The following is a 16952-nucleotide window of genomic DNA, read 5'->3' as shown; positions in this document are numbered from 1 at the left end:
GCATCATAGCACAAACACTCCTACTAACACACACCGCCCATACAATAGTGCAAAATCCTAGTCATCATTTTTAAATAAAGAAAGTATCACTTTCCTATACGTAGATCGATATAGTTCCCTTCGTTGAGAAGTGGAACCTCCGGGCCGTTGGCCGCACCACCACAGACTCCGTGGAAATAACGCATCCGCCATTTTCCAATCCCATCCATTTTTCTCAAAAGCACCTCGACTACATTAGACCATTCCTCGCCCCCTAAAGACCCAATCTCGCCCACCACCAAATATCCCGAACCAAAATCCTCAATTCAACGACTGCGATTAATCGATACATATACATGTCCGAGGCGTTCGAACTTCCGAACGCGAAACGGTACGTCCAGATTTCTGTCTTCCATCCCCAGGAGCTGAAACCTACCCCCGCAGAATCATTTAAATGAATTGCCGGCTAACATAGTGTATCTAACCAGCGTTCGTCGCAATGAAATTCTTTCTCCGTCGTCGTCACGGTCTCCCTCGCCTCAGCCTGAAGATACACTTGCCAGTGGGTACGAGCGACTAGGTGCATTGCTTAACCTTGATTCCTTGATTCAGCCCGAACAACAACCGGAACAAACAGATACCCAAGCTACCAAAGTAAACGAGGAGGAAGAAGAGGAGCAAGAATTCGAGTTCCGACTTTTCAGCGCGCCAGTTCGGGACTCTACTGCGACTGCTACACGAGATGCGGGTTCTGCTGCTACAGAGGGAGAGAAGAATGACGTTGGGGCGGTAGGGACACAGAAGTTGCGGATTCGATTACGGTCTCCGACGCCTGGAGCTAGGGGTCCTGATGATGGGGGGTTCGTGAAGCCGTTCCGCGGATGGGAGTATTACTTTTCTGCGCCGGGGTTGCTTTCTGGGTCGAAGGAGGATGATCCGAAGCTTGCACTCAGGAGGAAACAATTTGAGGATGTCGCTGTTAGTGGAGAGCAAATGGGGGAGTGGGCAAAGGTTCCTTGGGTATGTTGTTTCTCTTTCACCTTTAGCGCGACGCGCTATAATTGGCAAATGATAGACGCTTGGGCTAATCATGGATATCTCAGCCTGGATGTCACTTGCCGTGGCGTGTGATTCATTGGAAAAGGCATCAGACGAAATTGCCCCGAGAGGATACTACTACCGCTGTGTTCATCGCCGAGCCTCAGATCAGAGATCCCAAGTCTCGGAAGAAGCCGGGCAAAAAGCGACGGCTCCAGCTTCGCAAGCGTCTGGCAGTGGCGGAGCGGGCCAAGGAAACGGACGCTGAGAAACGGAATCGCAAGAACCGGGAGAGGAAGATTAAGCGGAGACAGAAGGCAAGAGAAATGAAAGCGGCGACGGCAGCCTCGGCAGCTTCGGGACAAAGCCAGGGCACACCTGCTATCGAAGGGGACGATGCTTCATCGCAGGACAGTGATTGATGTATTCCCAGCGATGTGCTTCCTAGTGGCCTTTGCTCTAGCTCACAATACCCTTTTCTGAGTCCAGCGTTGAACATGAGACGAATGGTTTTATTTATTCCATTTAACACTAAGTCACCATGAAGCCGCAGTTCGGTTCAAAAATTAACACGAAGGATAATAATGATCGGCGCATGGCCTGTATTACAAACATTCTTCAGTGAAACCATGATCTGAGGAAGAAACCGGGGGTATTATACGAGTGGCACGGCCGACAAGCATGGGTGCAGGACCAAAAACACAAATAATGCTGGGGTATGAGAGGCGAAACGGAACGAGACTGAAACAGAATTGAAGAACGAGGGGCTTATTTAGCTTCAGCTGTATATGATGGTCAGCATAGTCTGGCTAGTGTCACATCATATAAACTCACGTTTGGTGGGCTCAACAGGAGCTGTTCCACCAACCAAGCCGGCAGTTGGCTGGGCAGCGGGGGTCTCAGCAGGAGCGGCAGATTCCGTTGTCTCTATGGGCGGGATTTGGGGCAAGGGTGTCGGAGCAGGTGCTTCATGATCATTGTGCTGCCCTTGCTCTGGTATCGAGGTACCCGGGGAGATGGCAGGCGTCGATTGTGCCGGACCAGTTGCTGTAGGAGCTGCATCTGTATCATTAGCCTTCTATTACGAAACGGAGTGATAGGGGCTATACGATATGACATACCCTGGGTTTCCGCAGCCGGGGCCTCATGGGTGGCGGTTGCTTCGGTGGTAGCTGCACCAGCGCCTGCGGCGGCGGCATCTTCTGGTTTTTGCTCCGCGGCCTGGGCGTTGTTCTTATCGCCCTTCTTTCTCTTGAAGATAGATTTAAGGCTCTCCTTAATCTTTTTGAAGGTGTTCGGTGCTTTGCGATCTAGTTAGAATAACAATGTCATGTTTAAAAAGCATGTACTCCTTGAAACTTACGAACTCCACCCATTGTGACGATTCAAATGAGTTGATAGGGTGATAGTAAAGTTATATAGAGTAAGACGGACAACGGTATAACTGTACGCACGGTAATGGCGAGGCAGTCAGAGGATCAGTGGAAGGGGTGTAGGATTATGAGGGAGATGAAGATGATGAGAAGGATTTAAAAAAAAAAGAGAAGAGGAGAAGGGAAGTAGCTTTGAAATAAGAGTTGGTAATAAGCGTCAGGAAATCAACTAATAAAGCAACTGTGATGGACTCCCTCCACGTGACGCTGCACGGGAGTCCGTGATCATGGATCCTTTTTCCTTTTCTCTCATTTTTCCCTCCCCTTTTCCCTTTCGGTCTGGTCCAGCTGTGATTAAAACTGGGGGAGACGTTCGCTTCTCCTTTCTGTTGCTTCATTTGCCGACTCCATCATCTCCACGATAGAGGACCACGACCGACCCACTCGGTTCGCGATTTAACCCCTCCGTTTCAATTACGGTCATTGTTCTAGTCCTGCAGTTCTCTGCCGTCGATCATCTATTTTAGAGTGGCTGTGTTGGAGCTAACCAAGCCCAACGTTCTCCCGAAAGAGACACGGCCAAATTACGAGTCAGACGTTCGTCAAAGACATGTTGTTTCAAATGATTAATGGGGGTCCCTTGAATCCTTGTATCACTTAGTCGAATGAAGCACCGGATCTCTGTGAAATGAGATGTCAGAATACCCAATTTATTGGCGACAACAACTCCCCCTTGGTCCTTGGGTTGATATGGATCAATAGTATAGCTAGTCTCGGCGCTTATTTAGTTGGCCCATTGTCCTTATTATATAATTGTGGGGATCCCGAGAGGAGCTTAGCTACTAATTCCGTTAAGGGGATCGGTATCTAAAGGTACTGCCTTGAAGTCGGGGACTTTCCTATGATTTTTCTGCACTCCATCCTGCATATCAGGGGTTGCTCACGATCGTTTTCGATTCCATTCCTACTGTGACAATTGTGGTGTCATTTTATTACCGATCTTTGTATGAGGTGCGTATACCGTACGGGATAATACCAATACATTAACCCCTATGGCCTGAGGTTTTGCCATATAGAGACTGCAATTTAAATACTCCCAGATACTCCACAACACTTAAGATATAGATTACTCCTTTTCCTCAATTGGCTCATTAACTTACATAACTAGATCCCTCTCCTTTCCTAGGAGTATCACGTAGATTCCCAGGGGCCGTTGCATAGAGGATGAAATAACTTCGAGGGATCTAAGATTGCTTCTAGTACAGTACCTCCGAAGTGGAGCCTCTCATGAAAGCTATTGTCTACTACTATTGACTAGGGATTTGCTACTTACTATATTCCAAATTGTATATTTCACAATCGTCCACCACTCTAATGCTCCTATTCTTGCACCTAGATTGTAACCTGTAAGCCATATGAAAAGTCCCTGTTCTTTCTTGAGTCTTCCCAAAAAGGCAGGTGAATAGCTCACTCTCGACCCGACTCCGTAATCCTCATTTCTAAACAGCACAGCCATCCAACTACAACCATCACCATAGTGCACTTCAACTCACAATCCATATTCATCCAAATAGAATCTTACCACTCTCAAAGCACCTCGAGAGCCTATCATATCCTTCTATCCCTACACGTCGCGGAAAGACGACATTCCCCATACCCTCCACCTACAGAATCTCCACGTTCCCCCATGGCTACTACATCCAGGCGCTACGCCACTCCAATGAAAATGAGTATCGCTCCAAAAGGCTCCTCTGTCCAGAACATAAGGGCATAGTAGACCCAAATAGCTGCAAGCATGGCGGGGTAAGAAAGGCAGCGATTCGCCAGCTGGACCTAGACACAAGGCTGACGTGGTTACAGCGAACGGGCTCGTTGCATAAAGCATGATTTGATCCAATCTGGAATGCATGTTGACTGCGCCGCCCACTTACACCCACTTAGACGGAGTGCTCCCCCTAGTTTTGTTCTTCTCTTTCTCAAGTTCCGTGCCAAAGAAAGGGTTCAAAAAGAAACGGCTTCGGTTAGCCCAACAACCAGCTGATTCTCAAGCGGCCGATCCACAAGCAGAAATGGCTTCAGGGTCGGCAAGTAGTGAACCGAAGGATGCCAGCCTTTGCCAGGAAGAAGGTTCTAGTCAAGAGGTCGGTGATTTATCTGCTAGTATCAAGAAGTCAGTCTTTTCCTTTGCTCTTGGTGACCACAAGCTAACGAGTGCATAGGTTCTTTATCTCGTCCGACTTTTCCGACATGACCATATGCACAGCGGACCAAGAATTCAAAGTCCATCGACTGATTGTCTGTGGGCAGTCTGCGTATTTCTCCCGGTTGTTCAAAGCAAATTGGACGGTAAGAGCTATGGGCACATCGCTCAGCAAGCGGGGAATAATACTAGGAATCCGTTGATAACAAGATCCAACTCAAGAGCGATGATCCGCGCGCCGTAGAAGCCATGGTCCATTTTATGTACGGATTCGAGTACGACAGCAGCGGTAGTGACCTTGGTCGCGTTTCACCCATGCTATTCAATATCAATGTATATCAAGTTGCCGACAAATTTGAGGTTCCACAGCTCAAGCAGAAGGCCAAAGACAAGTTCGAAACAATTGCCAGGACATGCTGGGAAATGGACGACTACCCTATAGCCATCTCGGAGGCATACCAGCGTACCCACAAGGGAGACAGGTCTTCGCGATATCCTGGTGAGCATTTCCCATGAACATCTTGAGAAGTTGCTGGAGAATGAAGATTTTCGGACCGTTCTCGAGGAGGTTCTGGGCTTTGCAGCCGACCTGGTTCGGCATTCACCAGGAAATACCGGGGTCAAAAAATACTGCTGTCCAAACTGTAACTTTAACTGGATGCTGGGACATTCTGCCGGGAACATTAGCTACAGATGTCCAAAATGTTCGTCACAACGAAGTAACTGGGATGACTTCATTGTTAAAGGTTGATCCTATAGGTGAACATGAAGAATATCCATTGCCTTGCTTGGTCTTATTGATCCTATCTTGTGTATGGCAGTAAGCATAACGGTGGCTTTCCTACAGCATTTTCACGTTGAATCCAATGACTTCATTTCTAAGATGTCTCGGGGACGTAACACAAGTACATGCACTCACAAAATAATCGAGAGCAAGGTTTTCTCTTTCTACCTTCTGTTCACATGCCTTTTCACGGTAATCAAATATGTAGACGTGTTAACATAAGCCACTTCCTATACATGTAACATATCTAAATGTGCAAGAGAATGTCTGTTCATGTAATGTACCATTAATTGGCCGTAACATTGAACTGTGATAGCATGCATGAAAGATGTCAATCTCCTAAAGAATCCACCTATAAAGTTGTCTGCATGTCTTTGCTATTTCTAAACACAATGATCACAAGAGTATTACGCATGTACTTAATGTATGTTCCGCAGGTAATAAGGCCGGAGTACGAGGACTCCAGCCATTATAGACAAGTTCATTTTAAAGTGTAGGCTATACCTATATAATCAAGTGCGTAACCAGTTGTGCTCCGTAACCCGTAAAGCCAAATAAGGGGTATTTCTAACAATAAGAATCCGATCAAGTCATTATACAAATGGAAGGAGAAGAAGGGAAGCCCAAGAAGTACAATCACAACACTTTCGTTTTCATCCATTCGCTCGTCCCCACGCCAAGGTTGAGTCCATTGCGAGCCCACCACCGCCGAACTCTTTCTTCGGCACCGGACACGGGGTCTGCATCTTCGAGGGCCTCTTCGATATCGCACGTCTTGAACTCGACGCGGAGACCGCTCTGTCGCCACCATTCGAGAACGTTGTCGTGTCCGTTCTTTGTCGGTCCGACAAGGACCTGCGAGTCGAAGATCATCTTGGCGCCTTTGAGTCGGTACCAGAAGTCGAGCACGTGGACGTGGCCGTGCGTGCTGGCGATGCGGGCAACTGATTCGGCGTGGCTGTAGGGGATGCCTGAGGCGTCCCACCAGGCGAGGGATGCTGTGCGGCCTGATTGTGCTGCTAGGAGGACGGATTTTCCGACTTTGAGGGGGATGGGGTCCGATGGGGGTGCGTTCGCGGAGGCTTTCTTCCACCAGTCTAGAACGGACACACGGCCTTCCGCGCTGGCTGACTCGAGGGCTCGCTCAGTGTACCGGAGTTCGAGACCGGAAGTACGCCACCATTCGAGGACATTGACGAAGCCGGCGCGAGAGGCACCATCCATTGCATCGGCGATGTACTCCTTGGTAGGAAGTGCGGGGGCATCACGCCACCATGTTAGAATGTTAGGGTTTCCATAAATAGCAGACGCACGGTATGGTACGTTAGTGAGGCGAGAAGTTGTCCATAAAAGATCAAGGTGGTTCTCCGTCAGGTATGAAAGAATGTCGGTTCGTGAGAATTTGAAGATCAGGTGGCAGGCAAGATCGGAGATGGGTTTCCAGCGTGGCAAGCTATCAATACGTTTCTTGATTGCAGCGAAGGAGCCCCGGAGAATTGTATATTCGAGGGAGGCAGGGGCCGACATCTTAAGAAGGTGACTTTGCCATTCCTTAGGAACAGAAAGATTCGTTGGGATACCGACTGCTTTTGCGATCTCCCAATCTCGCAAGTGGTCCTCGAATATATTCAACCATAGTTCCATTGGTAACGACCGTGCGCCCTTATCGGACCGATGAGGGGGGTGTCGTGAAGTCGTAGCAGTCGTGCTAAGGGATGCTTGCTCTCCCGAAGAAACTTTCGAAGCTTCGGATGACTGAATGGATTCCGTTGAAGAATGAGAAAAAGACAAGCCTAGGGTTGATTCGATGGTTTCATGAAGCTCCACTAAGCCACCCCAAGGAAGCTGGACGAGTTCCTCGGGATTATTGGATTTCATCAACACAGGTGTTACCACACTAACCCACGGCCAATGTTGGTCTACCTCCTGAAGCTGTCTAGCATTTAATGGGTGGTGCCATTCTGATACAGTCATGCCCGGTATTAGGACGACAGGTTTTGAGGATATCCAACCGCGGAGAAGCGCAAGTGTCAACGTGTTGGTCAGGCCATATAGCATCGATCCCAACGTTCCAGCGTCTATGGGAGCAACAAGGAGCATATCCGCCCATTCGCAAAGTTCTGCAGCCTTGGCCTTCAGCCACCTCCGAGCACCTGTTTTCTTCTCAAAAGTCTGACTATCTACTGTGTCCATGTAGTGGGGAACCTTGTTCGCACCGGAGAGAAGCGCGGACGGTTCGTCCGTAATCAGTCGTAACTCGATGTCAGGATGTTGAACGAGGGACGAGAGCACATTGTCGACAAAGGCGCTTTCTGTAGATAGCAGCAAGCGTTTCCGGCGGCGCGCCGGCGAGGCAACATCATTGTTCGGCAGTTCGTGCGATGTGATGGCGGAACGCTCTTTATTCTCAACTACTTTTTCCCCGCCTCCATCAACCTCCATTTCAGTTGGCCACGGAGCGTTTGCGACAGTACTTGAGACAGCACTGAATGAGTGATCTGCTCGGAGGTCAACTGTCATAGCAGAAATAAAATTCAAGTAAACTGGTTTCAGGAGTATCTGTATCGATCTTTTCAATCAGTCGAGTCGATAGTTGTGAGGATAGAGGTGCGTATCGTCAAGAGCAGGAGTATGCCGAAAATATAGGCTTGATTGGTGATGCTTAGGGGAAAAAACCAATGTCTTGGTCAATGCGATAGGAAATTGGAAGGGTAAAGGAGCATTAAAGTTGACCAGAGTTTCGCCCAGTCGACCCGTCGTGTAATATACGAATGGATCACTTTACTTGCGCCCAACCACTCCTCCAACGACGAAAAGTAGCGCAAGATCCATGCAAGTGTCCGGTTTTGGTGCGATACGTGTTACAGGAATGGTGGTCTGATCAAAGGAAAAGTCGAAAAGCGGTGTGGTTATGTAGTTGGTCAAGGCTTGAAAGACGGAACTTGGGCGTGAACCTCGAACGTCAAGTTTGTTCTTTTGATGCTCCGCTTCTTCGAGTGGGCGCCGCCACGTCCTTCTGCACGGATGGGACCTCAACGCCACCAGTTAGGATGTGATTTGGCTTCCGCTCGGCAGGACTAGGGTTAATGTCAGTGGGGGGATTAGATTCCGCGAGATAAAGACCACTACCTAATCCGTCCCTTTCCCTTAGAAATCGGAAACCGAGAGTTGGTTGAACCAGGAAGCGAGCTGACAGTGTCATGAAATCCGATCATTTGACGAACTCGAAGTACGGCTACCGACGGCGGCCGCGTTTGCAAGGCAGCGAAGTTGATTGGCGGAGAAAGGCGGTATGTTGCCGGCCTGAGGTTCTCCATTGACTCGGTAGATTCTAATTGGTTCCCGAGATTCAATGGGATGGGATGATGTCTGTCTGACACCACCAAGTGACTTTTTGGGGATACTTGTAGTAGGTAGGGTATTGTAGTAGTGGTAAGTAGTTGGTCATAGTTTAAATTAGGCTTAGCCTTTCAATAATAACTCAAAAGAAGTCACGTATAAAGCAGCTCTCTTCCGTTCTAAATAGTATGCAGTTACTCTATCCGTACTCAGGCTATAGAGTGATACCCAATTGACCCACTCTATACAGATATATACTACCCCTCCTTATTCTGCGTCTGTATCTGCGTCTGCGTCTGCGTCCGGTGATTCGGCACGTGCCAGGTTCGTATGCAATTTGTGTTCGCGCATACCCAAACTGACCACAGCCCCTAAGATAGTGAGTCCAAGTAGAGTAAGGAACACAGCCCGTAAGGACTCCATATAAGTCGCCAACACCCCGGGTTTCCAGTCTGCTGGGAGTTTCCGAAGTTCATCAAGACTGTCCCTGATCCGTGGAATCAATCTCTTCGCTTCCTCCCGGTCACCAAATCGTGACCAAAGTCCGGACTTCAGGATGTTCTGGAATACCGCAGAAGCGACGGTGATACCTATTGTGCTTCCTGTACTGCGAAAAGCATAGGACGCCGATGTGACCACAGCATGGTGTTCATGATCCACGGCGGACACTAGTGCCACGAGCGTGATGGTGAGAATGGCGCCATAGGCAATTCCCATGAGTAGGAAGTAGATGAAAGGCTGCCAAGAAGGAGAACTGAGGGTCAAAGTACAGATGAGGGTGTTGGAAACAATGAGAAGGGACACAGATATCATGCTGTACAGACTATATCTCCCGCTTGCACGCATGAGTATCCCAGCCCCCAACGAGCCTAGCGACGTTCCAACTGCCTGGGGGATCAGTTTTATGCCAGCACCGGTCGCTGAAGAGCCCTGAACCTGGAACAAGAGTGGCAAGTAGAAAATGAGCCCATACACTGCCATGACAACTAACCAGTTCGTAAGGCAAGCAGAAAAGACAGTCCGGTTGAGAAGCAATCGAACAGGAATGACAGGCTCCGACGCGATATTCGCTTCGATGTAAATGAAAATCATTAGAAACACGGCGGAGAGAGGAAACGCTGTGAGAACCAGTGGATGCGTCCATGGAAGCTGATTTCCACCTGTATTGAGCCCGAGAAGAAAGAGAACGAGTGTGATGACCAGTGTGATCGCTCCAAGGAAATCAACTCGCTTTAATTTGGCCTTTCCAGATTCCTTGACTGGCAGATCCAACTTGACCGCAACGAGGATGCCTGACACTACAACAAACGGGACCTGAATGAGGAAAGCCCATCGCCATCCCAGCGTGTCATTGATCCAGCCCCCGAACACGCCGCCCAGTCCGCCTCCGGCTCCATAGCAGATGTTGCCAAACCCTTGCCAAACCCCTCGTTTCCTGAGAGGCACCAAGTCGGAGGTGACAAACACCGAAATCGTAAGGATGCCACCTCCACCAATCCCTGCAATAACACGGCCTAACACAATGGCGCCCTCGCTTTTGGCCAAACCGCATATTAAGTTGCCAACCGCGAAGAAGACATTGGAGAATATCAGGCCGGTACGTCGAGAGAAAATATCAGTTAACCGTCCGCTCAGCGGTTGAGAGGCGGCATTAGCAATAAGATACCCGGTTGCCAACCATGAGAGGAGCGAAAATGAATGGAATGAGGATGAAATAGGACCAGTTAGTGTGGCAACAACAGTCGTGTCTAGTAGAATCAGCTATTCTGCGTCCTCGACCACGTACGACCTGCAAAGCATACCTAAAGCAGCCAGGAAGACCCCAACCCATACACTTCCCAAGATTAGGATCACTTCTTTTGTAGTGGGTTCCTGTACTAGATGGTCTTGGCGCTCCTGGAATTCTGGGGTCGCATTGAGGCCTTGTTCCGCAAGGAGCGGTGTTTGCTCCGACACTGATGTTCCCCGAGCATCTCGAGGATTTGCTGTGAGATTTGAAGTAGATTGAGTTGAAGACATTCTAGTGCTCGGTCGGGATTCACCTGGCCTTGTAGTCAATTCCACATGGGTGTTCGGGAACGTTAATAGGCCCCTTGAGGCGGTAACCACCTCAGTGAGGGGGCTGGCGGTTAGTCATAGTGCCTAGTATGTTGAAGTCAGAGTGCGGGCTAATTAGTAGCATTTCCGTTCGGATATATTGCCTCCTTATAGTAGCGATTCTACATTTATGGCCATGAAGGGTTTTGTTTTGAGAAAATAGTATATATTGGTATAATAGAATTCCTAATGCTTAGTCGTACATGCCAAAGCATACAAAAGAAAGAAAGAGAGAAGAGAAAAATAATAACCATCACCACAAGCTGTCATAAATGATACTCCGGGCTAGTAGACAGCATTGATCGTGATCAACCTATAGAGCATTATCATCGGGCACGTAACTCCGTTAAATGTAATGCAAACGTCTGCAAGCAGAATTTGAGAGAAGAAAAGAATAAAGACGAAGAAGACGAAAGGTATTTAGTCATGCAGTGTCTGATCTAAACCTCTTTCCTAGAAGACATTAGTGAGGAGGGTAAAAAGGGAACGAATTTGCTCACCAGGTAGGTTGGGATATCTCCTTGTTTGGGGTACGAATGGCATTGCGATCACCGAATGGATTGTCCTCATCATCGTCTTCTTCAGTTTCGGACTCGCTATCACTGTTATACACGCGGTGCTTGGACGACGAGGGGATTGATATGCTCATCGGTCGAGAAGGCCGTGGTGGCCTTGGGGGGTTGATAACAAGCCCCGCGAATGACTCTTGAAGATCATGGTCGTCGCGGTCAGGACTCCAGCCAGACTCAAGTACATCCTGGTCGCTATCACTATCGTAATCCACGCTTTTGTCTAAGACTTCAAACGCCATAAGGGCGGTAACGAGTTCCTCATTAGCATGTATGAGACTGCCTAGAAATTCCTCACTCTCTACGTGTTGGATGTAGCGAAGAATCTGACGCCTGAGCTGCTTGCACGTTTCGAACCGGTTGAGGACCTCAGCATCTTCGCTCACCCGTTGTGTTTCTCGGTTGACCAGTTTAAGTGCGTTTAGGAGATTCGTGCTAGCGACGGATGCAGAGGCGAGTGTCTGTAAGATTTCTGGCTTCTCCTTTTCGAGGTTAAAGGTCTTGTCGCGAACTTTCTTCTCTTTCTTTTCCTTCTTGAGTGATTTGCTGGAAGTATGCTTGTGCTTAGGGCCACTTAGGACTGTAGCCGGGCCATTGCCCGCAGAGATGGACACGGTGTGGCCCATTTGAGGTTCGTCCGAAGTGCCAGACTCCCGGAGAACCTTCGCTTTAGCCTGATTGGCCGGCTGTTTGCGTTTCGGTAATTGCCTGTAGAGGCCTGTCACACGTTCCATGCCGGGTGTGTTCTTGTAGGATACTGCCCACTGTCCGAAGATCTGCTTGCATTTTTCTTTGACTAGAGGATCAGAAATGGGGTCCGTAGCAGCGATCCGCAGACGTTCCAGTAGAGGCTCGTCTGCAAATTCCCGTAAAAAGCGGTCTCCGGCATTTTGAATCAGGAAATCGAGGATAGTGAGAGCTCTTAGTTGGCGATGCAAGTTTCCATATTTACTAGAAGCCAGTTAGGACTGGGGCCTATGCGAAACTGGTTGGGCACATAACTGACAGCTTCTTACGCAGGGCGCGACTTGCTTCGGTCGGGCCACTGCCCTGTATCATTACAGCTTCAATGAGATCAACGATGCCACTGGAGTCTTCAACATCATATTGTTCACTAGTTAGGACCTCAATCTGCACCGATACAGCCGAATAAGGCTTCTATAATGCAGTGTTAGTTCCGCAAGGTTAACATCATGTGTCTAATAGACATAGTCCAACTAGAGCCGAGATAGACATGCCAACAGGCCGAACTTACCGACGAATGGAACATGATGAATTCAAGTCGCAGCAGCCCCCAGGATTTGCTTTATTTTTCTCAGAAACAAATACTCAAGACCGATAGCAGCCACACGAGGGACGAAGACTCAAATAGTCAATCACCACCTGACCCCTATACATCAACGTGCAGCCTAATAAAGCAAAACGCCTTTCGCCTTGAACAATCCCACAATTATAACCCCGCGATAAGCTCAATGCCCGAAGCGGAAAGTTTCCTAGCGATACTTTGGGGCGGCTAGACGAGTAGGTAATAATAGTAGCTGAACAGTGACGTGTTAATAGACCCAGTGAGGAGGCTATCGCGTCGTCTTGGCGCGACTGATTCAGCCCGACGCACGGTGGCTTGACGATCAGCTCGGGTTCAGAGCGACGGTAGTTGAGGCCAGTTATAGCCTTGTAGCCCTACAGAAACACACAAAAAGGAGGAGGATTGTTTGTTCCTGCCTCCGACGTCATGGGACGTGCGATAATGGCCAATCTCGTGACTGCCCCTCGCCCATAGCCTAAAGTGGTCTAGGGCGGGGGAACCTCGGGATGCCTAGTTGCCTGGGGCGCTGGAGGAAGTATCAACGGAATGTGAAACAAGTTGGGGTAATTGCCGAATTGGCTTGTACACATGATACATTCCACTCGGTCCAATACACACCAGCTATTGGGATTCAAGTCTACTATACGGAGTAGTACAGGGCCAGATCCCCTTCAATTGCTGCTGGGCAGCATCTTACGTACTTCTCCCCCTAATCAATGGGTCACCGGTCTGCGAAATCGGCAGGCCGTCTCTCAATTCGCCAACCGCGACGGTTATTCTCCCGTCTAGTCCTCTGCTCCACTCTCCTACTGGGAGTCAGCATTGTCCTAAAAAGCCGCCACCGTCTCAGCTCCTTCTTCACTCACTTCCTTACTCCTACATACTCATACACTCAAGTCACAACTATGTCTTACCAACAGGAACGCTACATCGCCGAACTCGCAGTCCAACGAGCTACTCTCCTCACCCAGAAGGTCTTTAACGAAAAGGCCAAGGGTACCGTATCGAAAGATGACAAGTCGCCCGTGACCATCGGTGACTTTGGTGCCCAGGCTTTGATCATTCAGGCTATCCGCAAGAACTTCCCAAATGATGAGATTGTCGCCGAAGAAGAGGCTAGTTCCCTCCGTGAGGATAAAACACTGAGTGCCGAAATCTGGAGACTGGTTAAGGATATCAAGCTGGATGACAGTGAGAGCGATGAGATCCTTGGAGGACCCTTGCCAAGTGAAGAAGCAATGTTGGACATTATCGATCAGGGCAAGAGCGCGGGAGGCGCGAAGGGTCGCATCTGGGCTTTGGACCCTATCGACGGTACGAAGGGATTCCTGCGTGGTGGCCAGTATGCCGTCTGTCTCGGCTTGATTGAGGATGGTGACGTCAAGGTGGGAGCGATTGGCTGCCCCAACCTGCCTGTTAATGACTCCGATACGATGTCTGCATCGATCGGTGTTGACCAGCACAGCGGTGCTGGTAACGGAGTCCTTTTCTCAGCTATCAAGGGCGCCGGATCCATCAGCCGGCCCCTGAAGAATGGCGCTCTTGCCGAGAGCAAGTCTATCTCCATGCGTCCGGTACCAAACATTGCGCAGGCTGTCTTCTGCGAAGGAGTGGAGGCTGCCCACTCGGCTCAGGGTGATAATGCTGCTGTTGCCCAGCGCCTTGGTATTACCGCCCCCAGCGTGCGACTGGATTCTCAGGCCAAGTACTGCTCTATTGCCAGAGGTGCCGGTGACATCTATCTACGTCTGCCTGTGAAGAAGGACTACCAAGAGAAGATCTGGGATCATGCTGCTGGAGATCTCATCGTGCGTGAAGCTGGCGGCCAAGTAACGGACATCTACGGTCAGCAATTGGATTTCAGCAAGGGCCGGACCTTGGCTGCCAACAAGGGAGTTGTCGCTGCACCCAAGGCCCTTCAGGACCAGGTGATTGATGCTGTGAAGATTGTCCTGAAGCTGTGAATGAGCTTGTGTTATGATTAAAACAATATGCAACGAACTTTGTCAAATTGCTCACGCTAGATGCGTCTAGAAGTACATAAGATAGATACCAATCGCGAACAGAAACCAAATATGCTTGGATATACATGTACAGTAAAACATAACCACTGTTCCTCTTCCCAGAACCAGAGACACCAAATCTACCGGATTTTCTTGGCCTTCAATTTGATTGTCTCCCCGTTGATGAAAATACCCTTGCCCTTGTATGGTTCAGGCTTGCGCCATTCTCTGATTTCGGCCGCAAATTTCGTCACGACGTTCTTGTTGACACCCTCCAGCAAAATACGCGTCGGCTGCGGAGTGCTTGCTTTGACACCCTGTGGAACACCCAACTCAATCGGGTGGGAGTATCCAACCTTGAGGGAGACAAACTGCTGGCCGGGGTATTCAGGTTCGACGGTGGTTGCCGTTGATTCGACAGTAGCTCTGTAACCGACACCGACCAGACTGAGAATGCAAACGTGGCCTTCCGACACTCCTAGGATGTAGTTTTGTAAATGTGCCCGAGTGGTTCCTATGGCATAAAACTGTCAGAAGTGCACAAGTGATTGACAAATAAAGTGATATACGTACCCCACATAGCACGCTGATGCGCGACTGAGGAATCCTGAACGGAGAGAGTCGCTTTGCGAAGACCTTCATCATGTGCAACTTCCAAGAATGGAGGAATGCTCAGTGTCAATTCACCTATGATGGATTTATAAGTCAACCTGTTTACCTCAGCTTTAGGTGATATGTGAGCGTGCCATACCCAAAGGCCCTTTAACTTCAATTGCCGTCTTCGGAATGTCCTTCGCTACTCCTCTCACTTGTGTCTGAGGTAAGTCGATAAATTTGAGGGAGACTTCGGGAGGTACGGAGATCGGGGCGCCGCCGACTCGAGATTGCGTTGATGAGGTGGTAGAGAATGGTTGTGTCCGCTGAGGCTGCGAGAACGCAGGTGCGAGATAAATTGGCAGTGAACCCTGCCTCAAAGGACCCCTGGAAAGCTGCTTAAAGCAGTTCTGCGTTAAGGAACGCGACATGATGACAATTGCGGTCTGTTGCTAGAAGACAACTACTTTGGATCTCCGATGCCGACTTTGATTTTGGCCGGAGACCCTGCACTCCCGATCTGGTTAGCGCGTGTTATGCACGTGATCATGGCTTTTGTATAGATCAGGATTTGGACTCAGCTCACTGTTATTTTCAGAGATATCTGGACCCAAAATGTGATAAGTCTTCAGATACGAGTCGCTGCGGTGCCTGTGTTATTGTTTTGAGATGTATGATTCCTCACTTTGCTCCATATTATACATTTCCTTTACCTATATCTCTTTCTATATCCCAACCCATCTATACTGCAAAACCCCAGACACTGTCTATTCGACGATTGATCCACGACATCATCAATTGATATAGGACGCCATTCATCAATCTATCGTCTTTACATATATGTCGTCTTGCTCGTTACAGTTAAGCAAAGAACTGTTTTAACCAACCGGTCATCTCCAGTACATCGATACCCCAGAAAAACGTATTGATATCAATGAAAAGGATGGCTGGCCCACACCCAACTATAGCATTTCCTATGTGGATGCTACTTCTATTCTCTCTGATTTTTTTGGTCCTCTGTAGCGCGGAAAGTTCAGCGAGTGGTACGTTATCTGCGAAAGGACAAAATCGATAATACTAATCAAGTCACCAAGCATAGACCTCTTAATACGCAGTAACAGTTCATTTGAGGAAGTGGACCTAGTTTCCTTCATAAGCTCGAAAAATACACAGCATGACGTCGTATTCAAGGAAGCAGTACAGTTGTTAGAGTCAATGAGGTCGTCTCCTTCCTGCAACCGGATTGCAGCCTCTAGACTTGTCAAATCCTGCCAGTCGGTTAGAGGGAAGATAAACAATATCGATCCTGAGACCTATAGAATATTGGAACATACTCGAGCATTATATGCAGCAAGACTCGCTATCTGCGAGCTCAACGGTGCCGGGACCCATATCCCCAATGCCTGTCTTCCAGTGACCTTTCCACCCCCACAGAAGAAAGGGATCTTTGGGTTCTCCTTAAAAAGTGAAACTCCGGTCAATGGTGTGGACCCGGTCCCAGTCCAGTTGTTGGAATCCTGTCTCAAGTCGCTAGAGTCACGACCTCAGTGGTGGACTTCTTATAGCAACAGTAGGCAGAACGCTTTCGTAATATGTCAAGCTGCGAGGACTGAGAACGAGAAAGAAGAACTTTTGAACCTCCATAGGTCAGTAGTCGAGGGCTCTAGCAA

At 48.9% G+C, this 16952-nt stretch overlaps 7 protein-coding genes across 7 annotated transcripts; 2 read left to right on the top strand and 5 right to left on the bottom strand.

Annotated features, from left to right (window-relative positions):
* Positions 1-1785: 1785 nt before the first annotated feature.
* Positions 1786-2393, bottom strand: AO090001000589 (uncharacterized protein; the record flags this gene model as incomplete). Its single annotated transcript, XM_023234620.1, has 4 exons — positions 1786-1799; positions 1852-2073; positions 2139-2327; positions 2381-2393. 4 exons carry the CDS (start codon positions 2391-2393, stop codon positions 1786-1788), a joined length of 438 nt encoding a protein of 145 aa, XP_023089727.1.
* A 2066-nt stretch (positions 2394-4459) lies between these two features.
* Positions 4460-5341, top strand: AO090001000588 (uncharacterized protein; the record flags this gene model as incomplete). The annotated part of the gene is made up of 5 exons (XM_023234619.1): positions 4460-4560; positions 4654-4736; positions 4934-5089; positions 5136-5294; positions 5337-5341. 5 exons carry the CDS (start codon positions 4460-4462, stop codon positions 5339-5341), a joined length of 504 nt encoding a protein of 167 aa, XP_023089726.1.
* A 669-nt stretch (positions 5342-6010) lies between these two features.
* On the bottom strand, positions 6011-7816 carry AO090001000587 (uncharacterized protein; the record flags this gene model as incomplete). Its single annotated transcript, XM_001819044.3, has 1 exon — positions 6011-7816. One exon carries the CDS (start codon positions 7814-7816, stop codon positions 6011-6013), a length of 1806 nt encoding a protein of 601 aa, XP_001819096.3.
* Positions 7817-8980: 1164 nt separating this feature from the next.
* On the bottom strand, positions 8981-10732 carry AO090001000586 (uncharacterized protein; the record flags this gene model as incomplete). The annotated part of the gene is made up of 2 exons (XM_001819043.1): positions 8981-10461; positions 10516-10732. 2 exons carry the CDS (start codon positions 10730-10732, stop codon positions 8981-8983), a joined length of 1698 nt encoding a protein of 565 aa, XP_001819095.1.
* Positions 10733-11250: 518 nt separating this feature from the next.
* Positions 11251-12649, bottom strand: AO090001000585 (LSB5 family protein; the record flags this gene model as incomplete). The annotated part of the gene is made up of 4 exons (XM_001819042.3): positions 11251-11263; positions 11311-12330; positions 12386-12537; positions 12635-12649. The coding sequence occupies 4 exons, from the start codon at positions 12647-12649 to the stop codon at positions 11251-11253; spliced, it is 1200 nt and encodes a 399-aa protein (XP_001819094.1).
* Positions 12650-13590: 941 nt separating this feature from the next.
* On the top strand, positions 13591-14649 carry AO090001000584 (3'(2'),5'-bisphosphate nucleotidase; the record flags this gene model as incomplete). Its single annotated transcript, XM_001819041.3, has 1 exon — positions 13591-14649. The coding sequence occupies one exon, from the start codon at positions 13591-13593 to the stop codon at positions 14647-14649; it is 1059 nt and encodes a 352-aa protein (XP_001819093.3).
* A 179-nt stretch (positions 14650-14828) lies between these two features.
* On the bottom strand, positions 14829-15330 carry AO090001000583 (mitochondrial 54S ribosomal protein uL6m; the record flags this gene model as incomplete). The annotated part of the gene is made up of 2 exons (XM_023234618.1): positions 14829-15215; positions 15262-15330. The coding sequence occupies 2 exons, from the start codon at positions 15328-15330 to the stop codon at positions 14829-14831; spliced, it is 456 nt and encodes a 151-aa protein (XP_023089725.1).
* Positions 15331-16952: the final 1622 nt, after the last annotated feature.

The sequence above is a fragment of the Aspergillus oryzae genome, chromosome 2 (assembly GCF_000184455.2).
Source record: "Aspergillus oryzae RIB40 DNA, chromosome 2".
Taxonomy (NCBI): domain Eukaryota; kingdom Fungi; phylum Ascomycota; class Eurotiomycetes; order Eurotiales; family Aspergillaceae; genus Aspergillus; species Aspergillus oryzae.
Note: the sequence above shows the minus strand (reverse complement) of the source record. Positions and strands in the feature narration are given on the sequence as shown.